At 40.4% G+C, this 27,926-nt stretch overlaps 1 protein-coding gene and 1 long non-coding RNA gene across 6 annotated transcripts in view; one reads left to right on the forward strand and one right to left on the reverse strand.

The window, feature by feature from the left end:
• LOC109614677 lies at positions 1-5,193 on the reverse strand. Its single transcript, XR_002195607.3, has 3 exons — positions 5,103-5,193; positions 4,413-4,508; positions 1-1,431 (listed from the first exon to the last, which is right to left on the reverse strand). It is a non-coding gene; the product is annotated as an uncharacterized LOC109614677 (long non-coding RNA).
• tasor2 (transcription activation suppressor family member 2) overlaps positions 2,871-27,926 on the forward strand; it is a 26,089-nt gene continuing 1,033 nt past the window's right edge. Inside the window, exons 1-22 of one of the 5 annotated variants that reach the window (XM_020040212.3) lie at positions 2,879-3,471; positions 3,910-4,058; positions 4,434-4,529; positions 4,612-4,684; positions 8,354-8,445; positions 8,720-8,857; positions 11,166-11,299; positions 11,391-11,407; positions 11,543-11,642; positions 11,831-11,925; positions 12,239-12,342; positions 12,453-12,525; positions 14,495-14,566; positions 14,671-17,772; positions 18,364-18,681; positions 18,862-19,186; positions 19,426-19,891; positions 20,001-23,948; positions 24,810-24,935; positions 25,066-25,219; positions 25,590-25,695; positions 27,668-27,849. In XM_020040212.3, coding sequence (XP_019895771.3) covers positions 3,435-3,471; positions 3,910-4,058; positions 4,434-4,529; positions 4,612-4,684; positions 8,354-8,445; positions 8,720-8,857; positions 11,166-11,299; positions 11,391-11,407; positions 11,543-11,642; positions 11,831-11,925; positions 12,239-12,342; positions 12,453-12,525; positions 14,495-14,566; positions 14,671-17,772; positions 18,364-18,681; positions 18,862-19,186; positions 19,426-19,891; positions 20,001-23,948; positions 24,810-24,935; positions 25,066-25,219; positions 25,590-25,695; positions 27,668-27,849 — 9,907 coding nt within the window. In that variant the 5' untranslated portion in view covers positions 2,879-3,434. Of the gene's footprint in view, positions 3,472-3,909; positions 4,059-4,433; positions 4,530-4,611; positions 4,685-8,353; positions 8,446-8,719; positions 8,858-11,165; positions 11,300-11,390; positions 11,408-11,542; positions 11,643-11,830; positions 11,926-12,238; positions 12,343-12,452; positions 13,105-13,193; positions 14,085-14,494; positions 14,567-14,670; positions 17,773-18,363; positions 19,187-19,425; positions 19,892-20,000; positions 23,949-24,809; positions 24,936-25,065; positions 25,220-25,589; positions 25,696-27,667; positions 27,850-27,926 lie in introns of those variants that run through there. The other 4 variants (XM_020040211.3, XM_020040213.3, XM_020040214.3 and 1 more) reach the window with 4 other exon arrangements.

Raw genomic sequence — 27,926 nt, forward strand, 5'->3', positions numbered from 1 at the left:
AACATTTTGGTCAAGTTTAAGCGATCAGTCATAGATGAGTGAAAAGAGAAGTGTTTTTAACCTGGATTTAAAAATTGATATGTTTGGGAAACATTTAAGATCTTCTGGTAGTTTATCCCAGTTGTGTGCGACATAACTGCTAAACGCAGCTTCGCCATGTTTAGTTTGGCCTCTGGTCTCTGTTAGCTGGACTGAGTTCATGGATCTAAGAGCCCTGCTCGGTTTATACTCTTCAAACATATCAGAAATGCATTTGATAGGTTTGGCCTGCCAGGTAGGATGCAGGATGTAGGGGTTATTGCCAGATTTCTATCACATGGTGTAGACACTGAGGTGCCCCGTGGGGAATATCGGATGCCTCACAGTGTCCAAGGTAGCTGATTGATCTAGCTAGGACAGACCTGGGTAAGATAAGGCCCCGAGCCGGATCCAGCCTGCTGAGTTGTTATATCCAGCCTGTGATACATCTAAAACTTAAAAAATAATACAAAATAAAAATACTTGACGAGGTCTGCAGATTACGTTACTTCATTTATTATATTTCAAATTAAAAGTCCTGTGGCACTCCCAGTAATAAGTACATCAGTATCATACTGTCTGTTTAAAATACATTTAAGTTGAAACAAGCTATTTGCGTTGCTATGATATGTAGGGTCCAGCACCACAACCCATACGCGGAAGTTATCATTTGTTCAAATAAACTTTTTTAATATGTAAAGCTAACGTTTGCAGAGGCACTTCCAGAGCAAGCATGCGACCAAATACAAAAAACTGTCTTGCAGCAGTACCGCACACTGCTTCAACAGAAATGACTCCTGACTTCACCTCACTTGTGAACGCCCATACGAGGCTCTCCTGTTAATAATGAGTGAGTAGCCCTAAAAGTCGATTTCTTGGGTCTGGGCTGCTGGAATAACTTGTTAAAAGCATGCAGTACAAAAAATATACTATGTGAAGTTAAATAACGGCAATGATACCAACATTTGCATTGAGTGATCACCTTCAGAAGTGATTTCATAGACTTATGTCTGCCCTAATAACTTGTTAACAACATACCTCATGTAATATACCCTACTCTGTTAGGTTGAAAGTTACGTTTTAAGGTAAATATGTGTTGCAACATTTCCGTTGAGTAATAACCTTGAAAAGGGATTTCTTTGGCCATTGCCTGTCATAATAACAGTTGTTAACAAGAGTGTTATACAAAAAACATAGTTAATATAAATTAAGTTAGATTATGAAAATGGTGTTGCATGGAAAATAAATATGCATAAATATAATATGCAATTAACAGTCAGCCATGTTGTGCGTCTTGTAGGTGATGGCCCGTGATGCTCTCTGGCATTTTCAATGTGACCCCCCAGTGAACAATATTGCCCACCCCTGAGCTAGGAGGATGAAGAACAGAGGAGAATCAGATTTGAAGAGCCTCTGTGAAAGAGAAACAAAGATCTTAGTTGAGTGATGTGTGGAAGCCTCATTGGTTAAGGTAATTGTTTAGAGTTAGATAACAGGACAGTTGGTCAGAGACATCATGCTCAAGCAGTTTTAACAGACTAACAGGGGACGATTTCTCTTGCATGACACATTGACAATAACTTCTTAGATCTTCAAATAAGCTTATCTAAAAATAAAAGACAAATCATTCTACACACCTCAATAACATTATTGCCGATGTGGCCTTGCTAACTAGTTTCAGGATTTAAGTCATCCGGTCATCCGTTTTGTAATTAAACACTTTTTGTAACGACAATGCTAATGGGTCCAAGGGATATCAAGCAACATAATAGTCCGACTGTCTAATTTAGACAGACAACTGGCAAATGTAACTGAAAAGTGAAGAAATGTGTGAGTAGCATGCATCATGGACATGAAATATGCATCTCATTCACCTTATAATGTAGATATTGCAACAACAAAGTCTCTCATTACTGCTAGCTATGTTTCCCCTTGTTAGTATTGTATGTATTATTTTATTTTATTTTTATTAGTACTGCATCACAAAACTGTTTTGTGTGGTATGGTCTGCATGTCCAACTGGTTCACTAGCTATGTTTAAGCTAGTGAACCGCAGCAAGAGAAACAATCACTTCTGGGATCATGTAATGTAATGGATTGAAATGCTATACCAGTGCGGATGGCGGCGGTAACTGACTAGGCATTTCACAGCCATTACACTCACCCCCCTTTGACCTTGTCCTTCTCCGCAGCAACCCCAAGCAACTGGACAGAGCTCAAATGAGTGATCCGGGTCACGGACATTTGGCCTGAAAATGTGTGTGATGGTCGCTCCAGCCATGATATTCAAATTTGTAAAACATAGGCTACTGGATTTTCTAAACTTTTTGGGGATAGCCTTAAAAAATATACTCTGAATGACTTTATATGTGGGTCCATGATGTATGCCTAATGCCTAATATCATTTGATCAAAGCTAAGCAAAGATGCCAAACTAGCAAACCTATGCAAAAAATGCCTAGGCCAAATAACAAATGCTTGTGACTTAATTCTAAAAGTTATTATGGCATTGAACCCAGTTAGTGACATGTTGCAAACACTATGATGAGTGACAATAAAATTATATGATTATATTTTAGAATATAGAGACACTACAGGAAAATCATTCCTTACCATGTAGTATTAGCATGTTTGCTAATGCTAATAGAATTTGTTTTGAACTGTTGACGCAGGGTTTGAGTCATTATGTAAAGTATTGGACAATTTCGTGAACAATTTTGTGAATAAAGATGTGTAGGTTTTTATTGTCGATTGGCTAGCTTAAAATTAATGTATTTTTTAATATTATTATTTTTTTAGGTTTTTGTTCTCTGAGTTAGTATATCAAAATGTACAAAGTACAATATCTTGAAATGTTGTGATAATATGTTAACATGTTTTAGACTGTATCTAAAATATATTTTCATTGGTAGAGGTAATGAAATTGCATACGTATCGTGCACGATGTTCAAGCACCTCAACAGCGTCTACTTGTGGTATTGAAAAATGATAGCAACGCAGTCTCAAAATGGATGCTATGACATACGCTAAGTTTCTGTTTCTTTTTCGAAAGTAATACTTCAGCTCGAGTTACGATTACCTTATTTAGTGATTATATAGATGATATACGCGGCAAATGGCTCAGAAAAACGGGCAAAATATCGAAGTATCTTCTAATCGCAAGTTTTCCCTTGTAAGCTTCTCCGACTTCCTGGTTGCAACATATTTAACATTAGCCTAGAACCCACTGTACCAACGGACGGATAATGTTGAGACTTGACTTTGTCACGAAGATTTAGCCAAATCGCTCATATGGATTGGCAACATTTTCCTTGGTATATACGAATTAAACGAGTCAGAATGTCAGTAAAAGACAGAGGTGGGCTAATAGTGTCAAGAGGAGGAAAACGGATAAATTGATTTAATAAGTTTTCAACCATGGAAATCGACAATGCCAATGATGAGACGAGAGAAGGTGAGGAATTTTGTTTTGGTCACATATAATTTCATATCACTTTTCAATAATACTCGCTGTTCTTAACCATTTTATTATGCCAACAATTGCATTAATCGTGCATGCCTACACCTTTGGTTTTAGAGTATCACACTATCTATAGTTATATTTTAGCACGTGCGCATATACTGGCCTCCTTGACTGTCATTTCATGTTGGGGATGATTCCTACACATTTGCAAGAAGTTAGCACTCCAGATTGCCATTACGCCTTTTGGCAAACATATTTAGATTTTTCAAAACGAATGAGTATAGCTTATATAGTCAATATAGTAGCTGTGAAGGCAAGAATGGAAAACATTATATACAATTGTATTTGCTAATATTTGAGTACAAAGCATGACCATTTCACAGCCCTAGTAGGGTACTAATTTAGTCTCTTGTCTATTCCAACCATCAGGTGATTTGGTAGCTGTACTTCCAGGTTCTGAAAACTTCGAGAACACCATTCTGCCTCCACTGCAGAACTCGTACATGTATGAGGAATCTAAACAGTCTTTCAGATACAACTCTGCTTTCTTGATCAGGAATGACACCCTGCAAAGACGGGTCAGTATATTTGACCACTATTGTCCAGAGAGTTCAGATTTTACATGATAACATCTGTGTAACACTTTCAAATTCCTGATAATTGATTCTACATTGTATTATACTCGTATGTGTAGTATGTAGTATTAATAGAATATATATCCAGGCAATTATTAATCGGGGCTAATGTCATAAAATACAATGTATTTTGCTAGCATGATGTTGGTCACTATAGCTCAGTTAGTAGAGAATGGCATGTCAAGATTGTGGGTAAAATTTCCAGGGGCCTCCCGTGCATGGACTATAACGTACATGCATATCTGTAAAAGCATGTGCTAAATTGCATGTTATTGCAATGAACTTTCGTAGAATTACCTCTTGCTTGTTGTTTCACAGTACGAGGCCTTCCGGACTTGTAAGAGGGCCATGGGATACTCAGAGGAAGAACTGGAGGAGTCCTTTGGCTTCCTGCTGTTCGATGATGAAAATAAGGTGTCATAAAATGAAGAGAAAAAAAACACGTTAACCCTATTGAAGTTACAGATTTTAATCTATTTTCTTCTTCTGTTGAAAGGCGAATAAACTGGGAGAAACTGGTGTTATCCCTGGACATACTACATGCACGACGCTCGGAGATCCTTCAAAGGGTAATAAGCTATGCCGCGACGTTGCTTTATATTTCTTCTGCCATATAGAAAAAATAACGGGATATGACTCAAGGCATTTAATAAACAAATGTCTTTGTTGTGTTGCTGGAGTACAAATGGACTAGAATAAGAGGAAATTAATAAATTGTCCAATGCGTGGGCTATAAATACACAAGGACAGCTCTGTAACAGTGACTTGGTTTGAGGAAATTAGGGGGAAAATACAGAATCCTTTTCCATGCTGACTGACCAGGTCTCAACTAAACAACAAACAGTTCTACGTTTCCACAAGGTCTGTTTGACAATCAGATATAGAGGCCACTCAAAGCTCATGAAGTCAAAGTCTAACCTATCCCCATAGTACACACTACAGAGCTAAATCATAAATTATGAAAGGGTTTAAAAGCAATTCTCTTACCATGTTTCAGGTTTTCTGTTTCGGGACGTGTTGAATGAGGTATCCCACTGCTTCTGAAAGTGAAACAGTGTTTTCAGACGTGTAGCCGTGAAAACAGAAAGTGTAAGGACAATGAAAGAGAGGAGGGAGAAAAGTGAAACTTAACTCCAGTACTGTTTGCCTATAGAGTATGCCTATATTTGGGCCTAAAATAAACATTTTGGAATAATGTAGAAATTAGCTAATATCTAAACTAATTGAAATGCCTGTGAGCAATCTGGAACTGGAATCAATCAGGAACTTTGATATGAATCTAGAATATGTCCAGAAATGTAAAACCTTTTTTTTTAAGTCTATTTTTTTATATGCATTAATTAAGGGGAAATCACAGTGCATGTAGAATTGCAGTAACTATGGTATCGGCACTTAAGTTTTGTCATATCTTAGCAGTCCCAGGCCTACTCTGAATATACAGTACATGAAATCAAGTGATCAATATCTTTCTGTGAGTTTGTAAAATGTCCCTCAAGGAGGAACTCAAGGTCATTCCAGTCAGATGAGGCTGTTTGCAGTGGCGGTCCTCAAAGGGTGGTGTAGGGGGCAAGTGATGTAAAATTCTATGCTTTGAGAAAGTCTACTAGTTGTATGTCTACTTGGCCCAGATTGAGATAACTGCCATAGTTATGGAGGAAGGAAACAGCGGTCAAATTCGGATGTTCAAAGTTTGCATTAGTTTTATTTAGCTAATGAACAGGAGCAACTTTTTATAGAGGTAGTTGAAGCCTGTTTTTCTACAGCAGGCTTACAAAAGCCCTTTTCTTTCCCTTATTGTTCATTCACTTGTTACTGCTTGAGTGTGCTTAAACTTGTATTTCCAGTTTTGCCCCCTGTGAACCTCTTCCTTTGACTGTAAGAGAACACAAGTTAGGATTCTCTGCCCAGACTGCAGGGAGAGTAAAGAACATATAATCCTAGAATACCACAATACTAGGATATTGTTTAGGGAGTATACACAAGTTTTTCTGTCTCGGGACAGATTAATTACAATGTGTTTCAGAACTACTTTGCTGACGAGTCCTCACTTTGTTGTTTTGGAAACCGACCACACGCTGTGTTTGGTTTGACAGTTGATAACAAAGGTTAGGAATTGAAGTCCTGACCTCCTGTGCATTTCAAATAGTAAGTTGAAATGTTCTTCAGGTAACTGTCTAGTGTCTTGTTTTTATTGTTGCCAAATACCAGCATATTACCCCAAAGCACAAGCCATAGAGTTGTTCGGACCGCTCCAGCATATATTGGAAATCATTTTGGGTGTGGTTTGGAAATGTGGAACAAATGTCGCATTCATGACTAAGTGGATGGTGGGAAAATAACAGCTGCGCAAATAATACAAAAATAGTTTATTTGCATATTGTTTCGTTGCTACATTCAAGTACTGAAAATGCTGTAATCGTGTTCACTTACTTAATAGTGAATGTCAGACTTCACCACAGGAGTAATCTGAGCTCAAAGATGATAGAGGAGTTTCCCATTAGAAACCTGTACTGAACAAACCTATAAACCCAGCATTTAAAGGGTTGGTCACATGTTTCATGAGCTGAAATAAAAGAACTCAGAAATTTTCCATACAGATAAAAAAAAAATTCACTGTTATTGAGCTTTTCTCCTTTGTCAAGAAAATGTATCCACTTGATGTGTAACATATCAAAAGCATTTGCCTTTATTTTTGTTGTGTGTGTGTGTGTGTATAATTTCCAGGGATGGTTTTGTTCCACCAAATAAGACATTTTAGTTTTGAGTTGTCCTAGTTGATATTTTTAAGTGTACTCAAATGCAAATAATAATTACACTCTTTTTCTTCCTCATAAAAAAAATCTAACTACAATTTGATATAAATACAGTCCAAGTGGGCCTTTCAAATTGATGTATTGTTTAGTTTTTGGTAAATTACCACATTCTTTTTCCATTTTTGTACACATGGATATTTGAGCTAAATTCCAACCACATTCATTAATGAAAGTAACTCAATTTAACAAATCACTTGAGAACATGTTAACTTTGAAACCATTTGTGTGATTAAAATAAATGGAAATGCAATTTCATAGTGCATAAAAAACAAGTTCAACCCCTACCTTTTCCACCACATAAAATGGCTATAATTACAATCAGTTGCACTACAACGGGGGGCAAATTATTAGAAGATCATTAGTGTAATTGGGGAGGGTCCTGCTTTCAATAAAGATTAAAAACTCTTGCATCCATTTTACCCAAATCTTTCAGGCGTGACAAAAACAAGCATCCCCATAGCATGATGCTGCCACCACCATGTTTCCCTGGATGGATGGTGTAGTCAGGATGATGTGTGTTGTTGGGTGTGTGCCAAACTTATCGCTCAGTGTTGATGGCAAAAAGCTCTTAAGGCCATAAAATCTTCCACTTGGTCTCAGTCTTCCACATGCCTTCTGACAAACTCTAGCCACATTTTTTTGTTTCAACTGATTTTTTATTTTTTTTCCACACTCCCAGGCAATTGTTTCAGTATGCAAAGTTCTTCTTAACTCCGCGTAGAAGACTAACACCTTTAGAGTGCCCACAGGCCTCTTGGTGGTCTCCCTGACTAGTAGCCTTCTTGCCTCTGTTTTTGAGGATTGCCTTTTCTAATCAGATTCTCGGTTGTGCCATGTTCTTACCTTGGAGCTGTTATATCCTACCCTTGATGCTTTTGAAGAACCTTATGAATTTGCAGTTTTCAGTTTTACTTTTGTATTTAATTTACAACGATTGGCATATTTAATTTTTCAGTTTGACAATATGGAAATTTTTGTCTTGATCAATGGCAATAATGCCTAATTAAAAACATTCTGATTTCATGTTGAAACACAATAAAATGTCTGAAAGTCCAATTGGGGGGGTGAATCCTTTTGAGAGCCACTGTAACCAGATATGTAACTACATATTTACTCTTGAATATTTTATTATTGTTACTGACAGTATAGTAAAAAGGAGAGGATAGAGAGACTGGTAAGTAGAGGGAGATAGTGTGGAAGGGCTCAGACAGTTGGCCAAGCTGGGCCTAGCCAGTCTCCGGCACTCCTTTTTTACTACATTTCCTCATTTAAAAAAAAAGAAATATTTGGATGTAAATAAATCTATACATTTTTTTGGTTGTTGGCGCACTTACAACAACATGTTGTAGCCATGGGAACATACTTGTCACTGATCTGAATGTCCTTGTTTTACTTCGCTGTGAACATGACTTTTTCCTCACTCAGGTGTGTACATTTCCAAGTATTCAGATTGCCTGGACGTCCACCGTTGGTACCATGGGAAATCTGGATACATTGCCATCATCCGGCTTACAAAGGTATTGTCATAAGCATGGAACGTGTAGGAATAACAGTTTTATATTGAAAAATGTGCTTTCCCTAAAATGTTCCTATAGGTTTTTTTTTTTGGTTTTTTTTATAATTTGGGGAGTTACTCCTTGCCACCTTGCTTATGCTTACAGTTTGGGATTTTGTCTGAGTTACCTCAAAGAACTTAATGCCAACTGCTGATGAGAAGGCCTTTAGAAAAATTATTGATTTTGTAGTTCTAAGGACCTGTGATGTAATTATCTGTTTTCTATGGTTCTACAGGGTAGGGTCAAAGAGGTGACGGCAAACTACACTGTTAACTACACCTCTCCTACAGATGGCTTTGACTGCCATGTCTCGGAGCAGATAAGTGATGTGTCAGCCAATACCAGCTCTTTCCTGGCCTTTGAGAGAACACAGGTGAGACCTGTCTGGGGTCAGGTGACGTGACGAAACCCTTGTCTGTTGACAATGGTTGACAGCCATTGTTGATTGTGACAACTATGATTATATGTAATTTTTCTTTTTTTGTATATGAACTTGACTTGCAGTCTGACAATGAGCAACTAGCAAGGCCACATTCCAAATGGCCAATCCCCTAATGGCCAAAGCATACATGTTCAACAGAGTTTAGAAAGAGCAGAATGTTATTTTTTCTTTTGTCTTTCATAATCAACCATCAAAAGAATCTGAGTCTGATGTAGTTTCTTCTGCAGAAGTTGTTGAAGTATTAATGAGAGGAAGAGATGACAAACAATTGCAAGAAAGACCAATTAATCAGGACATTGAAACCAACTTGAAAATGTTTTGCTGTAAATATGGTAAAGCAAAGTAAACTGTCGGATATCATTACTTCAAACCAAAACGGCGATCTATACAATATAACTTTTCTCTATCAAAATGACATCAAGAAAAAATTGCTATACATTCTGTATAGTTTGAGGAAGGTCCTTCCTATGTTTCCAAAGAAACCTTAAGGTTTCACAGTGTTACCCTACAGGCTATAACTTTATATTTTTTTAGATTTAAATGCTATATAAATACATTTTATAAGTACAATGAGAAACCATTAAGCCCAGTTGCCTTTTGTCATTGCTTTAGGGCTCTGCCTAACAAAAAGACAGTAAAAAAAAATATAGATTTTAATATGCACCTCTGGCTGTGACAAAAATAAATAATATACAGCTCTGGGAAAAATTAAGAGACCACTCCTAATCTCTACATGTATGGCAGCCATTCCATTCCAGTGTCCGTTTAATTCCAACACAGGCACACCTCTTTTTACTTAATGAGTTACTGATTAGGTGATTACCTGAACCAAACCTAATTTAACGAGGAAAAGTATAAAAACACTTACTTTGGTCATCACTATCCTCTTGCAATAAAACCAGCAGGATGGCAAAAACAGTGCAATTGGTACCTCAAAGGTAATTTGAATAAAAAATAACTATTCAGCATGACAAAAGAGTTGAAAAGAAAAGCTTTAAGTGAGGAAAAGCAGGGTTCCATTCAGGCTTTACTGGCAGAGGGATACAGTGAGGGTCAGGTTGCTTCCATCCTGAAAATTTCAAAGACGGCAGTTCATAAGAACAAGGTCAAGCAACAGACATTGGGGACACTAAAGCTACAGACTGGCATTGGGGACACTAAAGCTACAGAGGGCGAAAACGACTGTCCACTGACCAAGATGACCGTCAACTCATTTGAATGTCACTCAACAACCGTAGGAGGACATCAAGTGACCTACAAAAAGAATGGCAAACAGCAGCTGGGGTGAAGTGCACGGCGAGGATGGTTCGCAACAGGCTCCTAGGGGCAGGGCTGAAGTCGTACAAAGCTAGAAAAAAGCCCTTCATCATTGAGAAGCAAAGAAGAGCCAGGCAGGCTCAGAGACCTGGAGAGGCCTTTCTGACACCCACTGTGAAATTTGGTGGAGGATCAGTGATGATCTGGGGATGCTTCAGCAAGGCTGGCATCGAGCAGATTTGTGTTTGTGAAGGACGCATGAATCAAGCCAAATACAAAGTCATCCGGGAAGAACACCTGCTTCCTTCTGCTCTGACAATGTTCCCCAACTCTGAGAATTCTTTTTTTCAGCAGGACAATGCTCCATGCCACACAGCCAGGTCAATTAAGGTGTGGATGGAGGACCGCCAATCTCCAGACTTGAACCCCATTAAAAACCTCTGGAATTTGATCAAGAGGAAAAAGGATGGTCACAAGCCATCAAACAAAGCCAAGATACTTGAATTTGTGTGCCAGGAGTGGCATAAAGTCACCCAACAGCAATGTGACAGACTGGTGGAGAGCATGCCAAGACGCATTAAATCTGTGATTAAAAATATCTGGGTTTTTCTACCTTTTTTTTTTTTTTTTTTTTTCTGAACTCTTCTGAAGTTAAAACATTAGTATTTTGTTGTTGAAAAATGAATATGAATTTGTTTTCTTTGCATTATTTGAGGTCTGAAAATAATGCATATTATTTTAGTTATTTTGACCAGTTGTTATTTTCTACAAATAAATACTCTAAATGACATTATTTTTATTTGGAATTTGGGAGTAATGTTGTCAGTAGTTTATAGAATAAAACTAAACTGTTTGTTTTACTCAAACACATACCTATGAATAGTAAAACCAGAGAAATGTTGCTGTGGTCTCAATAAATGTCCAGAGCTGTATAATAACATGTATGAATATAGGTTATTATTATTTACGTTGGTCTTTGCAGTATTACATGTATGAGCAGACTAATGGAGGAAAAGACTCTACGACCCACCTGCCCAGTCATGCCTGCCCATTTGCTATAGTGGCTTTCTCCTATTGGAATGCCAAGACGCCCAAATCAGATGAGCAGGCGAAAAGGTACGTTTCCTTCTTTTTCCTCACAAGGTTTTTAACACGTGATAACTACATGCAAAATGACTAATCATTTTGAGTCTCCCCTCTGTTACAGCGAGGTAGAAAAATCAGGTGAGTAATGAATTAACTTAAGCTACCACAGGTGTCTTATCATTCATACCACAGTGCGAATGTACTTCAGTTGAAAGCATATTTGCTTCTGAATACAGTTTCTGCTAAATGACAAACGTGTTCATATGGTTTCAGTGTTTTGCTACTATCCTTGGAGGGGCCAGCTCCAAATCAGCTCCCAGGTTTACCTTGTTGGTTTGAAGTCCAGCACCGGCCCCTTGATGCCAGCTCAACTGTAGGTTCACTGCAATCCTAGTGTTAACATGCCCTAGCTAATCTATGACATTTCATAAATATTACTCCCATTTATTTTAGATATGGGCAACAAAAAGACAAGTTCCGGTACCTCCCATGTTAACGTGGTGAAGGTAATCTGGGAAGATCAATTCAATCATACATCCTTAAAAACCTTTTTTATTTCAGTCCAACGGTGGTAAGAGTTGATGGAGCCATTAAAATGTCAGAACTGAGGCAGAAATTACCCAAGGCAATATTTGAAACCTGCTTCTCTGGTGAAGGTATAATTATGTTCATGTTTAAATATTATAACTCCAGTGGTTTCATTCAGGCAGCATTTTGTTTGAGCAGTGTCCCCACAAACTAGCCTTCCCAGAACATTTTAGGTGTTGCTTATGTGAATAAAGATGAAACTGTTCATTTATTCAGCTTTACAACACACCCTCTATATAGTGTGTGAGCTTTACACAGATATTTTTGCATGTATTTTTCAATTTATAAAATGGGTTATTTTTACATGAAACATACAATGAAACTTATTTTTGTCAGGTTAACACAGGAATGCTTAGTTAAAGGGCTGTAATTGTTTCTCAGCATCTCTGGAAGGAATGAGTTGCAGTCTGTATGAATTGGCACCCAGTGAGGTTGAGGACACGTCTCTCTCTCAGCTCACACAGGAGCTCAAGATAAAAGACCTGGTATGATGTTGTTTGTTTTTTAACTTAGTTAACTGATTATTTGAAGAAATGCATTTTATTGCTGCCTTGTCAGGCCCTGAATCTAACATGTTCTCTGTCTTAACTAACAGGCTCTCACAGTACAGCTGAAGGACAGTGGTTTCTTAATACTCTTACATTCATTTCACTTCCTCACACTCGAAGGTAAGACAGAACCTGCACACGGAAAACATAGGGTTTGATCATGGGGTTTGTAGTCCTAGAGAACGATCAGCCCGGTTGGTCTGTTCATGGATGAACTCATTTCAATAAACCAGGGGCCTCATTTATAAAACTTTCACGTCAAAAGGTGGCATACGGACGAAACCCAGGAAGTGCCTACGCACAAAAATATTCTGATGAATAACGACAATGACGAGAAATCCCCACAGAAAGGCTAAAAAAGACATTTCACCCAGTGTGAAGTGGAAGTTCTTATAGGGGGAGGTTGAAGCAAGACAAAAATATGTTGTTTGGTGGACACACTGTGGGCATTACAAATGCCAAAAAGAGTGGCTGCGTGTGAAGGATGCTGTGAACGCTGCTGGCTCGGGAGGTCGGACCCTCTCTGAAATAAAAAAAGTAGTCTGATATAAAACTATATCCCTCCTGAGTGGAGTAGTGACGGAGGTGGTATCACAGGGGAATCCCTCCTGAGTGGAGTAGTGACGGAGGTGGTATCACAGGGGAATCCCTCCTGAGTGGAAGGGGACACAGACATGCAAGACGCACCGGATGATCCAGGTATGTGAAAAGAGAGTAAACCAAATGGATTCAAGTTGTTTAAACATTTTATTTACACAAATAAATGTGACATTTTCTGTTGTTTTTAGTCGCTGCGTGTTCCAGTGGGGTGGGTGGTGCTGCATTTGAGCTGGAGCCGCATGTGCCCAGCCCCGGCGCCTCCCATGCGCCTCCTGCCTCAAAAACCTCCAACGGGCGTGTCCTCACAAAGGCAGTCATGTAAACGCAGAGTGACATCATCGACGCCATTTACGAGGTTGCCAAGGAGTTGAAGGAAATGTTTTGTGTGGCATAAGCTGTACATGACTCAATAAATACGTGTTAATCGTTTCCGTACCTTGTGTTCTGACAAGCGACGCATCACATCCACACGCTGACACACGTCGGCTGCGTTTGGTCCAAGCGCCTGCGGGTCGGGTCAGATCGGGCTCACAATATCGCAGACTTTTTTGTACTTGTTTAGAAGGTTTCCGCCTTACAGCAACACGAGTGCAGTCAACAGCAGCGATTACATTTGGGAGACCGAATACTCCTGCACATTTTATTTGCCGGTTTGTCCACCGTGTAAGGAAACTGTTGGTTCGTCAATCTAGTTATACGTCCTAACATCTCTGGCATAATGAGACTAAAGGTTGGTTGCGAGGTTCCCTGACCTGTCAGTCAATTCCCTTTGAAAAGTGCCAGTTGCCAGAAATCCAAGGGTTGTCAGGACTTGAAATGGGACAGGCACGGTTTGGTTTCTACAGGTGCCTCTCTGTAAAGCTGGGCCCACTACAGCACAGGGATCCAAGAGAACAGCTCTTGGTTGTCAGAAACGGATCGTAAGCCACTCATCATCATCGGCCAGTAAATTTTGCTGGTCTCTTCAAATTTGCTCTCCGAATTCTTCCATTCACCAAATCTTCCAATAGTGCCAAAGCAGCCATTGTGTGTCATTACGCATTGTAATTGCATGCCTTTTTATACCCACCCATTTGATTGTAAAACCTAGCCAATTGTGTAACGCCTTCAGGTTTGGTAATTACCCTGATTGTAATTGGCAATGATGGGGCTATTATCACATTGACAGTTCTGCACAATGAACATGTGATAACAATATATAAAACTGCACTCCTCTCTGCCTGAGTGATGCATTCAAAAATGTTATCAGTTTAAACATAATTTGTCCTACTGTTCACATTATTAATGAGAATACATTTCATAACATGCAAGTAAAGTGGCGTGTGTCTTTTGTGCCTACGCAACGTTTATGAATGAGGCCCCTGGTTTTCAGCTTAGTCCACTTAAGATCCTGCATACCCTGTGGCTCTCCATTTAAAGAGCACATTCCTGTTATGTATAGAAGCTACAGAGTGTTTTCTAATATTACATCACCATTGTTCAATTCCAGATGCTGGATCCAATAAGCCAGAGGTACTGCAGGCAATGTTTTTGTTTCCAGACTCCAGAACTATACAAAGAGGTAATGTAAAGTTATGTTTCATGCATGTGTTTGTCTGTAAGGCTAAAATTAATTTGTTTAATTATATAATTTGTCTTTGCATAATGCTGTTTTACTTACCACAGACACCAAGATCTGCTGGAAGAACCCCTGTCTCTCACCAGAGGGCCTCCAGGTAGTGCCGGCACTGAACTACGCAGAGGCTGAGGTGGAAAAGTGCCATCCTGAGCAGTGTGGGGAACTACATGGATTATTAGAGCAGCATATCCAGAGCTACGCTGCCCTCATTCATCCTGGGCTTACCAGCAGTCCATCTAGGGAGGCCAGCGTCATCCCAGATCAGTTTGATTTTCCTGACGCTCTTAAATACCTCTACTCCCCCCCCAAGTGGACTGAGATGGGATGGCTTCGCCTCAAGTCTTATTTTCACCAGCCAGCTTCCTTTGAGCTCTCTGTGTCGAGGGCGATGGAGATTCTGGCGGCAGGGAGAGAGAAGCGAGGGGACGAGTCAGATGACGACGTCTACTACTGTCTGTCATCACCAGAGGGGTCCCCGATAAGTCCTGCTAACGTCTGTGGCTTAGAGGAGGAGCGGTCACAGGGAGAGCCCCTAAGGGACAAGGCCGCACACTTGGGTAATGCAGCTGCAGTGTCACTGGAGGACATTAAGATATCTGAGCAGACCAGGCTGGAGACTAACACACCAGAGAAAGAAGCAGAAGGAGAGGAAGCCTTGCCATCACCAAATGTGCAAGAGAGAGTGCCAAATGTGCAACCCAATAATGTGAAGGAGAATGTCCTCTCTGCTCTTACTTTGCCTGCAATCCCTGTGGAGGAGTTTGGGAAACCTGGCTTGAACGAGGATGATTGGAAGGCAACTGGGTCAACTTTGTTTCCAAAAGAGGTGCAGGAGGAGCCGCGGAAGAAACTGCCCTGTGATCTTTCTCAGCTAGCTGTGTTGAAAGGTGACCCTGGGAAGACCAAGGTAGACTGTAATGTGCCAGTAGAGGAGCACAAGGGGGAGCTAGAGAAGATGCCCTCAGATATTTCACAGCCTGCTATTTCGGCAAAGGAAATGAGAAAAGCGGTCCAAGTAGCTTTGGCCAAGGCAGACTGGTTAACACCAGAGGTAGAATTAGACAATGAAGGGATGATCCTGCTCCCAAAGGAGGTGCAAAAGGATACGGCCCCTGGCCTTCCACAGCCTGTAGTCTCTGCCGAGGAACTGGGGAAGCCTGGCCTGTCAGCATCAGGCAAGGCAGACTGTAAAGCAGTAGAAGTTGAGTTAAAGAATGAAGGGACTAACTTGCATTCGAAGGAGTTGCAAAAGGATATTCCCTCTAGTTTGTCACAGCTTGCAGTCCTAGCCAAGGAATTGGTGAAACCTGGTCTGGCGCTGGCAACCAAGCCCAATAGCAAAGCTGTAGACGCAATAGTGGAGGATAATGGTAGAGATTTTCTTCAGAAGGAGGTGCAAGAGGAGGTTTGCTGTGATCTATCACAGCTTGCGGTGTCAGCAAAAGCTTCTGGAGTAGCCAGTATGGCAGTGATGGCTAAGGCCACCGAGGTGACAGGAGTTTCAACCTCATCAGTATCAGCTGACCTTCCAACAGTGATCGTCATCACTGCTACTGAAAAAACTGAAGCTGTTTTACCTCACAGTGAGAAACGCAACATTGAACTCACAAAGAACTCTAGTTTGCCTTCTGATAATGCAGAGGAGAAGGGCAAATGTGCGGTCAATGGTGAAAGTGAAAAGGCAATTCAGCCTTCAGTACCCTCAGAGGTCAGCAATTTCTCAAAGTCTGATTGGAGGAAACGGCCAAGGAAACGTAGAAGATTTAGTGGGTTGGGTAAAAGAGTTTTAAGGTCTACAGCGGCAGATTTTGAAAAGGAAGAAACACAGAAGAATGAAAATTTAATAGACCTAAGTAAAGACTATCCATTGAAAAAAAGGAAGGAAGGTTTGGATAAAACCCAAGTTAAATCGTTGAAAATGCAGAGGGAACTGATAAATTTGATCCAAGATTCTCCATTGAAACAGAAGGAAAAGACAGATGTAACCATGGTTCGGTCATTAAGAACACAAAGGGAACAGAGGAATTTCATACAAGAATCTACATTGAAAACAAAGGATGTAACCAAGGTTCAGTCACTGAAAACACAGAGGGAACTGGTGAATTTGATCCAAGATTCTCCATCCGCAAAGAAGGAAAGGATGGATGTAACCAAAGTTCAGTCATTGAAAACACAGAGGGAGCTGATGAATTTGATTGTGCACCCACCTTTGAAAAAGGAGGAATGCAAGGATTCAATTCATTTTCACCCACTGAAAAGTAAGGAAAGTATGGATCTCATTCACAATGACCACCCTTTGAAAAAGAAGACGGAGCGGTGGGACTTGAAGGCAATTATCTCTGAATGTGGTAGAATCTTTGTTCCTCACGGATCAGAAGTTGTTGCCAAGGATATAGAATCTTTGAAAGTTAAGGGGAAAGGGATGGTTGACCAACAATGTGCAGATGAGATGATGGTTGAAGCTTGTTTCAAAGTACCTCAAGCAAAAGAAAGAGGAGATAGCCTAGAGTTGAAAATGTCAAGTAAAGACACATGCACACCATTAGAGATGTCAGACAGTAAAGACCATCCACCAGAGGTTACAATGGATCATGTAGATACTGTAGCCTCTCAAAACTCAGAACCAGTCCCGAACAAAGATAAGGAATGTCCTTCAGAAAAGCACAAGAAACGCCAATACGTTGCAATATCCCTCAGTAAACTGAAGACGGTTCTTTCAAGAGGGGGAAAGAGGAAAACACCCTTTAATCCTGAATCAGAAGAATTGTCATCGTTGCACAAGAAAAGCAAAGATGAACATCTTGTCACTGATAAAATGGAAAGTGTTAATTTGAGTAATATTGAGAAAGACAGGACCACAGCTGCTGATAATCCAAAGGAACAGACACTTCGCATGGACCCTAATCTTGCATTAGCATTAGGCCTTACCCCTAAGGAGTTACATAAGGATGTACAAGAAGCTCCACAGACATGTGATGTCCCACTGAGGGAAGGCCTTCAGAACAGTCCGGATCTGGTCACACCTCAAGACAGAGCTTGCAAAAGGTCGAAGGTTTTAGCTAGCTCGCCTTCGTCAACAACTCCTTTGATGGGTCGGGGGAGACGTTCAAAAAAGAAACACAAGCCTGCTGAATTCATAAGAAAAAAATGTAAGTTCCCCTTGGTATGTCATGTGGTTGTCAACAGCCTCACAAAATGCAGAAAAAGATCATACACATATTTAATGTATTGTGACTTATCTACTGAAACATAGACAAACACATGTACATTTTTTAGCTGTGATTGCAGTCAACATGTACTGACATTTTAAGATATGGTGAAATAATCCTAATGTCTTTAATTCCTTATGATTCTGTTTCTATATCTTCTCTTTCTGTCTAAACTGCAAAGCAACATGCTGACATAATATTTGAATAGCTTCTTGCTGTTTTTCTTTCCCCAGATCTGTTTATGTTATAGTTGAGTAATGGCACAAACAGATCAGGGAATAGGATTTTGCCAACTCCTCTGCCTGCGCTTTGTCTTGCTATGTGTCATTGTGTAGCCCTCCTATTGCCACTGTCCCCCAAATTTAATCCAAAACAAAACATACAAATATTTTTTGGCAAAGATATTTGCAAGAAGTTGCCCACCTTACAGCGAAGTAATTTCAAAGCAACAATTGTCACCATACGCTTTTTGTTTTATGTTTTCATGCTGTTTCTTCTGTCTCTTTTGTCTTTTGTCTTTTGTTTCTACAGGGTGGTTGCATTATCACACACCAGCTTCTTTTGAAAGTGAGAAAGTAGCACAACCTATATCCTCCCAACTACTGACACTTGATCCTGATGTCAGGCGTGTTGTCAGTAGGGGTAGGCACCGCAAATGTGCCAGTGCTGTGTCATGCCCGCCCGTTGATGCTTTGAGCCTATTGGCCGATTTGGCCCTCAGTACCAGTAGTGACAAAGTACTGGATCAGCAGCCAGAAACCGGGGCTCTTGAGAAACTAGATGTCTGTCCAAGTTTGGTAATAAGTGACAGCAGTGTCAAAGATGGTGGCTTGCCTCTTCAGCCAGATGGTGAGCCAGAGTCTGTCCTTCATGCGCTGCTGAAACACCCTTCTGCTGCTAGGCTTAAAGTTCCCCCTCAGTCTCTGTCCCCCAAGGGTCTGGTGCTGGGGAGTTGGGAGCGGGTTGTGTTAGTCTCACAAGAGCATTCTTACTCACTGCCGCCATCCTCTCTACTATTGGGTTTGTCAGGTTCATTCCGTCAAGCCCCCATTTCAGAGGGAATTCAGCATAATCGCAAGGCTATCAATGATGATGGAACTCAAGTCCTTCAGACCTTGATATGTCAGGAGCGGGACCAGAACAGGAAGGAACTTGGGGAGGAACCCAAAATGGGTCCAGAATCCCTGAGCAAAGGAATCGCACGCAGGCAGAAGTTCCGTCGCTTACGGCAGTTCCTCGTAAAAGATGACTCAGTTCAAGTGACAAGGCTGTGGAAAGAAAATTATGACTTCAGTGCTGACAGCAAGTTTACCAATGACCCTATGGATAAAACCGTTATTAGAGCTTTACATGGGTAAGTACTGATTATTTTTGGTTGTTTCAGTTTCATTAGTTTGCTAATTGATAATCTAAAAAAAAAATCTAAATTTAGTAGGTTGAAGAAAGAATAAGTGTAGAGTTTTTTGGAGACCAAAGGCTTACCATTTTTACTCAGTGGTCCACAAATGCTATGTCTGAATTTTTACTATACTGTAACCCTTATATCCCTATCTCTTTCTCTTCTTTTGATACCTCTTCACTCCCTCTGTACAGCCCATGGGATTTTGAAATTGATGACACAAATGAACAGGTGCAGCTCATCATCCACATGTGGATAGGTCTTTTCTACAGTAGGTCCACGGCTAGGTTCTTCCAGGCAGACCCAAGTCTTTCATGTTTGGAAGAAAAAGATTGTACAGAAGTGTTTCATGGAATGATGCCATCCCAGGTTCCATCTGAGACCAAGGCAAGTTCCCCTGCTTATATAGCCCTCTCAAATATACCAGAACCTCACGTTTTGGACCTTAGTAATGTGGCTAATAAAGAAGCACAACCATTAAGCTTGGAACCAAAGGTTTTGGACCTTTCAATGAAGACAACCTCGGCGGTGGTGGATCTCACTGTAAACACAGAGGCTAAGCAGAAAATATTATTTACAAATCCTCCAGTATACCAACCAGAAAATGGAATTCACCAAGAAAACTTGTATCCAAAACAAAGTACAGGTTTTGAGTTAAAGGTTAGAAAACAATTGTATGATACGTAAGACTCCTATTTCCCAATATAATTTTTTTTGCATCATACATTTTCTTAACGATTGTTTATCTTGCCCTTTGCTTTATCTACAGGTTTACAGAGACCGTTTGGACAGCACAATGTCCGACAGAGGAAGTGAACAGGATTATGATGATGATGATGATGAAATAAACCATGATTACGACAGCAAGGGTTCACTCCAGAGTACTGTGTCCCCTTTGGAAAGTGATGGATCATACTTAATATTGTGTGAACAAGCAGCAGGTGTATACATTAATCAAGATAATGTCCTGGAAAGTCATGGAAATGCACAGGTTTCAGGGGACAAATATAAAAAAGACCTCCAGAGAGAGGGTAAGAGATGTGTTGGAGAACAAATCACAACCTGTCTTAAAACCATGGAATCTAAAGATGTTAATAAAACACAACAGGGTAAAGATAATGATTCGGTCAACACAATGCCAGAGTTGAAGCAAGGTGGTAATGTGACCAACATGGCTGAAACAGTTAAGTGTGATGCAAATAACCCAAGAGATTGGGCTCAATTTGCCATTTGTGATGTCAGTGATTTGAGGATGGAGGTTCCGAAAACAGATCCCAACATAAAGAATTCTGTTGAAACTGCAAAACCAGAATTGATGAAACCTGGGAAAAACATGGAAATGACTAAGGCAGAACCTGATGTGTATGTTAGTTGTGAAACCATTGATAAGGATATCAAAGCAGTGTACAATGCAAATGTTCCCAAAGATGTGGTAAATGTTCCAAAAGATGATGGAAACTCTGATGACACGTTACAAACTGAAATACAAGATGGGAAGGATGCTAAAGATGATGTCCTGCCAGTTGAGAATGATGGAAAAGATTCAGTAGATGAAGTGAGTGATGGGAATACTTTGTCTGAAGCACTACCAGGAGAAGAGAAATTAGGTAATGAAAAAGATTCCGAAAATGCAACATCATCGACAGAGCATTGCAGAAATGATTCTAGAGGTACAACACCAGCTGAAAAATCTTTTGGCAAGTTGTACAGAAGTGATGGAAACTCCTACAATGAGGTACAAACGCAAGATGAAATGCAAGATGGGATGAATACTGGAGATAATGTCCTACTGGTATTGAATTCTGAAAAAGATTCAGGAGATAAAGTGCTACCTGTGATGTGTGATGGAAATATTTCATTGGATGAGACACCACCAGAATCAGGAATATCGCAAAGTGAAAAAGATTCCCGAAATGCAACACTGTCAGCGGTGCATAGTGAAAATTATTCACAACCTACAACACTGCCTGTGAATGTCAAGTTGTGCGTAGACCAAGAACCCACAGTTGTGCATGATAGAAAGTGTTCCACAGATGAGGCCATACCAATGGAGCAAAGTGGGGATGTTTTGGTTACCGGTGTACTACCAAAAATACAGGCTGAGGTTACATCTAAAGACAAGGTACTGCCAACTGAAATATATCCAGTGAGCTATGGAAAAATGCCTTATGTAGGTGAGTTTGATACACACATTTATTCCGAGAATGTTTTAAGAGAGGCTGAAACTGCAGTGGTTGAGACTGATTTTAATGCAGGATTTGGTAGGGATTCTACAGATCAGGAACAGAAATCAATGCAGTGTCACAGTAAATCAGATAACAAAACACATGTTCTCCAACATTGTCAAGAGGGGTCATCCGAAGTAGTTACTGGCCAGATGGTGTTTAGAATTCCCTCTGAGGATCTAACACACACTAAGGTTGCACAGTCAGAAGGTCAGGGGGCATTACAGGTGCAAGGCCAAGTAGACATGCCTATTTCTGCTGGAGTAGGAAAGGTTAGCAAGGGTATCGCCCAAAGTGAGTTGTGCCAGGAAGAGACACCTGTCTCTTCAGCGTTTGATGGGGGAAATTCATTTTCAGATGAAATGTTAATCCCATTAATTTCAAAGGGAACCAAATCTGACAGTATATGCGCAGTTCCTACTGTGGATGAGATGTCATTTGGTTGCACCCCTATTCCTGACATCTACAGCGCTGGCTCCTTGGCTGTCTGCAATGTCGCTATGGTCAGCAAACCCCTCAGCACTGGGAAGGGTCACAGCAGATGCCCAACACCAACACAAGACGAACCACCTTTCGTACCAGAATTGTCTCATGACCATCATGCACAGAAGACCGATTCATTGCCCATTTCTAACAACACCAACAAGAATACTGATCAAAATCACCTGGAATCAGCTGTTGTTAAACACTTTTCTGATGTTTTGACTGATTCCTGCAAGAAGCCAGTTGCAAGTAGCATACCTCTCACTCCAGCTTCTTCTGAGAAACCAGACCACCATCCTTCCTCAAAAGTGCAACTTGCCACAATTGAACTAGATCTTCATTCTCATTTAGATCATGATTCTCTAGATAGGTTTCATAACTCATACCCCAAAAAACAGTGCCCCTTAGCAGAGAGAGCTGCATTATCTATTCAGTCAGTCCATCCTAAAGCCTTGTCCAATGAAACACTAGACATGGTATTAAGTGAAGTCTTTTTGGAAGGAGACAACCTGAGTTCTGCCTCGACAGAGTACAAGCACATAAAGTCCTTCCAACAGAATATCCCAGTAGTCAGTGGACCTACAGCAGCTTCTCAGAACCTTACAGTGCACAACTTTAAGAGTGAGGAAAGTAGAGAAGAGTACAACAGGACAGAAGGACCACTGGTTGTTGACACTATATCTTCAGATGCCTTCAAAGACGTACACCCCAATATCCCTGTCCTCTCAAACACTAATGCGCACCCATATAACACACAGTTTGTCACAGAGATGAGGAGACAGATTGCAAGTTCACAAGATTATAAAGATGTTCTGAATCAAATCAAGGAGCCTGCATTAGATCAAGATGGCATTGAATCTGTTAAAGAGAAAAAATCTGTATCAGACAAAGAACATGTTAGGAGCAAATCTCGGTTGAATAAAACAAAACTTGACTTCATCAACTCTTTACGGCAGTATCAGGAATGGGAGAAAAAAGGATTTGATGAGGTTTTGGACTTCAGCAAACCAGGCACTTCGTCTTCCTTCACATTCCAGTCTGAAGAGTCAGAAGAAAGACTTTCCCGTATGGAGGAGAACAAACCAGAATGGTTGAAGTATTGTAGGGCTAAGAGGAGTGGGTGTCAGATGAATATGACAGAGACATATAAGGAAGATTCTTCAGTCACAAAGCCATGCTTAGTAACTGTTTTGGATGCCAAAGGAAACAGAACCACCTATGAAAACCATCCCGTTTTGAAACCTACAGCAAATATGCAGACCTGGGCTGTTCCCAACTCAAACAAAAAGAGCTCAAGCAGTTTTCTGGAGTTCTCCAAGAGGTGGGATGATACACATAACGCAGTTGAAGAAGATGTCACTCAATCTTCTTTGAATCTGGAGACGCTCATCTTCTCGGAGAAAATGAACCAGTTACTTAAACCTAGGAGAAAGAGTAGCGGTGGCAAGTACAACCGTTCGAGACACAACAGGTCAAACGTAGACGAAAGAACTTCTACCTGTGGCCCAGCTTTGACAGTGCACTTCTCCAGGCTTCAAGAGGAACAAGATGGCTCTGCAGAACACTGGGAGGAACTGCCACCACTCAAAGGGCAGAAGATAACAGTGGAGATGCCTGAAAGGAAAGGCGCCGTTGATGACGTAGAGAGCGACATGCCGCAGCATCTTGGGAAACTCTCTTATACAAAGGACAGTGAGGTGACCCGTGTAAAGGTTTCAGATCTTGTTGCGGAAAGTTTTAAGGCATACCATGCCATGATGAATGAGGTCTGTGCAGGCAGAAAGTATCCATCAAGAAGTGAGAGAATCCGGAGGGAAGGAGCAGATAGAAACAGTTTGCCCAAGTCTCAACCCCGAAGCAACAACAAAGATTTCTGTGGGCAGATGAAGAAGGACATGTGTGACAGCCTGCATGACAATCTGAACTCTGTTGTCAGACATTCATGTAAGAATAAGTTCAGATTCTACATAATGGTGACATCAGATGACCCCTTCTTCAAGGAGACAAAGGTAAGACAAACTTAAATCTTTGCTTGATTCCAGATCAACTCCTTTGGTCACTGTTCATTGAGTATAAACTATGCATAACAAACAGATCTGGGACCTGTTTACATAAATGTTAGGGGTGCCTAACCCACGATGCGGTACATACCATGGTTTTAGGGTCATGGTTCGGTACGTTGTTGGTACATTGCAAATATATTGATATTCATAATGTGCTGAAACCAATATTCTCAACCACGGGTGCATAACCACTGCTATACTCAAACAGAGTATTGTCTCTTTCCATGTTGCTCGAGGGTTATTGCTATTGGAGTGATGTTGCTGTAGATCTATCAACATGTTTGAGATGTTAGCAGCTAAGTAATCTACATATTTGTCGAGCAGTGGGGACATACAGTTAATGTTTTATCAACACCTCTTTTCATCACTGTTGTAGTCTACTGGAAAGCCAAAAGTCTGCCAAACTGGAGAGTTAAACAAAACTGAAGGATTCTATAACATTGGTTTGTCAATACCACCATTGCCATTGTAGAACTAGCTATTCCTCCAACATTTGGAAAAGCATCCACAGTTATTATAATTTCAATTCCAACATGCGGAGTCTCTGGTTTAAATAGAATTAGCCTTATTATTTTACTTTTTTCATTGGATTTATTCAAGAAGCATTCATCACAGCGTATCTAACCTAGCTATTTATTTTGAAAAATGTTTTAAGCTGTAATCATTCAGGTGAATGTGTGATACATAAAGAGCCCCCCCCCCCATACTTTACATTTACAAATACATGTACTGTTGCATCCCTAACAATAATGAAAGCCAAAGTTCATTCTTGCCCCATGTTTAAAAATATATAACTTACTATTGTAGGAGCTGTTAGAAGCAGAGGGACATATTGCTGTGGAACCTTCTGAATTCTGCCTGGGAAAGGATATTCCCTCGTCTCCTCTCCATATTATCTTGAGGAATGAAGATATTGCTGAACACATTTGTCAGGTAAAACTGTGCTTGCATTATAGACTTCAAGGTATTTTATGCTCCTGGACAGGGGTCACCAATTCAGGCTTTTGAATTGGTATACATTGTTATTACATTGTCATCTAGAGACTTCTGTTTTAAATCTCAGGTTCCTCACTTGCTTGAGTTGAAGAAGTCTCCGAACGTGTTGTTTGCTGGTATTGACCGTCCTGATGACATCATAAACCTGACCCACCAAGAACTCTTTTGCAAAGGAGGTTTTGTGGTGTTTGAGGGAGCGGCACTCGACTCACTCAGTCTTAGTATGAAAAATTCACTGTTTGCTGGAGACCATAGAAGTATACTATGAATGTATATATTAGCTTTTTCCAGGATATTCCTAGCCTGGTCCCAGGTCTGTTGGTTTCATCTGGCTAGCTCTTATGGATGATGTTAGGAACAGATCTCGGGCCAGGCTATGCTGTCCCTCACCATACCACCTACATGTGAGTCACACATTGGAAAGATATCAATTGCATTCTCCTCTCCTTGTTCCCTCTCAAAACCCATTAAAGAGGTTCAACTGGGAGGGTCCTCTGTCTTTCTCATCCAGTAGGTTTTGAGAAGGATATTAGGAGAGGGGACGCACATAGTATGCAATTGAGAGCTTACTGCAGTCTCTTTTTAACTCAGGCAATATGAAGATAATGTCTGGTTTCCTGGAGGGCCTGAGTAAAAAGGGGAAATGGAAATGGCTGTTGCACTACAGAGACAGTCGGAAGCTCAAAGAGAATGCACGGTAACTGTTTTTTCTGCTTGTAAGAGATGTTTTAACCTTTTGTTAGCTGCTTAATGTGTGGTAACTATATTTTAACAAATTATTTCAGTAAATGCCTTCGATTTGGCTAAAGCTAAAATCACCTTGAAAATTAACTCTCAGTGCAGGCTGTCAAAGACCCTGGGTTTGTTTGAATTATGAGCTGATTTACAATTCTGTTATTAAGAGGACCTAACAGACCTTTAATGTTTCTAACTTACCAGCAGAATTGATCATTCCACTCAAAGTTGTAGACGTCAGTCCTGTAGTATTCAAGTACCAGATTTGTGACCTGACTTGGACTTGACTCAGATTTGCCTTTTCAACTATTGGTGACTTGGACTTGATGAGGAGATAAAGTGGTCGATAAAAATATTGTCACTTTTGCACTTTCTTCAATTACTGAACCATTTCTTCCGGAAGGCTGTTAAAGTTAAAAAATACATATACTACCCATTTATGTACAGTACAGTCAACTTAGGTGGCATTAACACTCGTCATGAATTTTATCAGAAATTAATGTAAAGACTGAGTCATAGTTTGGGGTCAAATATAAGGGGGACCGTGTACTTTTATGTCAACACAATAATGTGAAACCCAAAACATTTTATTGAGTAGTACGATAGGAAACAGGTTTTAAATCTATTGGCATAACAGAAAGATAATTAGTCAGAAAGCTGGGTCTCCTTCAAAGGTCATGGGTCTTCCAGGACCCAAAACACACTTCAAAAAGCACCCAGTTGCTCAAGACCAATCTCTGTTTTGAAGTGGCCACTAATGATTCCAGATTTAAATCACATTGAAAACCTGTGGAGATCTGAAAACAGCAGTTGGAAGAAGGCAAACTTTGAATCTGGGAGAACTGTATCAGTTTACAGTAGTTGATTCACGTTATTTTGGAGTTAAGTCTGTGGCTTCCAAATATTGAGCATAGGATGTCAGTAATTCTGTCAGTGCCATTTCTGTCTATATGATAAAAAATAATATACTGTATTAAGTTCTGAATCAAAAGAACACTGTTGTGTAATATCAACAGTGAAAGAAAAATACTTATTTTTTTGGAGACAATTGTGAGTACTTGAAGAAAGTGCAAGGCTGCCAATATTTTTGGCCAAGATGTCAGCAGTACTGAAGCTCTGATCAGTTGTTTTGCAGTCAGGAATTCATGCCACAAACTGCCCACATCAGCAGGGGAGTGTGGGCAGGCGGGCAGCCAGGCTCTGTTCCAGCTCCGGTCATACACATCACGCAAGCATTAAAACAATGTAGAGGCAAAACAGTCTTCTAGTTCGCTACCCTTTGTGTGGTTACTAAAAAACAATCTGTGGCGTTGAATTTAATAGTTACCGTGGTTGTGTTTGCCTGTCCCAGTGGAAAAGTACGCATTGATATTGTTTTCTTACTAAACCATCACACCTTGCACACTGCATCCCAATGCCTGGTTATCCTGACTTTAAGTATTTAAGTCAGCAAAAAGGGCTTGCCACTCGAACGGTATTAGACTGTATTGTAGTTGAGCTCCAGGATCAGGACTCGAGCACCACAACCCCAACTTCGGGCATAAACCTGTGACTCAATTGCTAGCCAGATGAATTGCTGACTAGATTTTAACCATAGGACTCGTGACCGTCTTGGACTTGGCTCAACTCCGACTTGAGGTTTAGTGCAGCGTTTCCAAATCCTGGTGTTTTTGATTTTGCCCAGGCGCCCAAACACCTGATTCAAATAGAAGACTTGATGATAGGTTGGTTACGTTAATCAAGTATGTGAGGGCAACGCTGAAACGGGTGTGTGGCAAAAACCAAAACCAGCACCACTTAGTGTCCTGAGGACCAGGATTGGGAAACACCGGTTTAGTGATCTGACTAAATCTCCAGTAGACATCCTTTGGGTTTGATGGAATGTTTATTTTTTTTCTTTGTTTGCTAAGTTGTACTAGTTTGATTTGACACAGGTCTAGCGCCGAGGCAAAGGGAAAAAAAATCTTCATGGATGTCTGTCAGGAGGCTGGGATGGTGGAGGTCTTACCCTACCATGATTGTGATGTAATTTCAAGGGAGCGGCCTAACTACCTTCACTGTCTAGAACGCCTGCAGGTCCAGAACATATCAGCTCGTCTACCTGTTTTTATTACTGGTGAGAGATCAGGCTTATTCCTGTACAGCATTCATTAAGATTTAAGTTCATTACATTTTGTAATTGATTGTGGGGAA

The sequence above is a fragment of the Esox lucius genome, chromosome 19 (assembly GCF_011004845.1).
Source record: "Esox lucius isolate fEsoLuc1 chromosome 19, fEsoLuc1.pri, whole genome shotgun sequence".
NCBI lineage: Eukaryota > Metazoa > Chordata > Actinopteri > Esociformes > Esocidae > Esox > Esox lucius.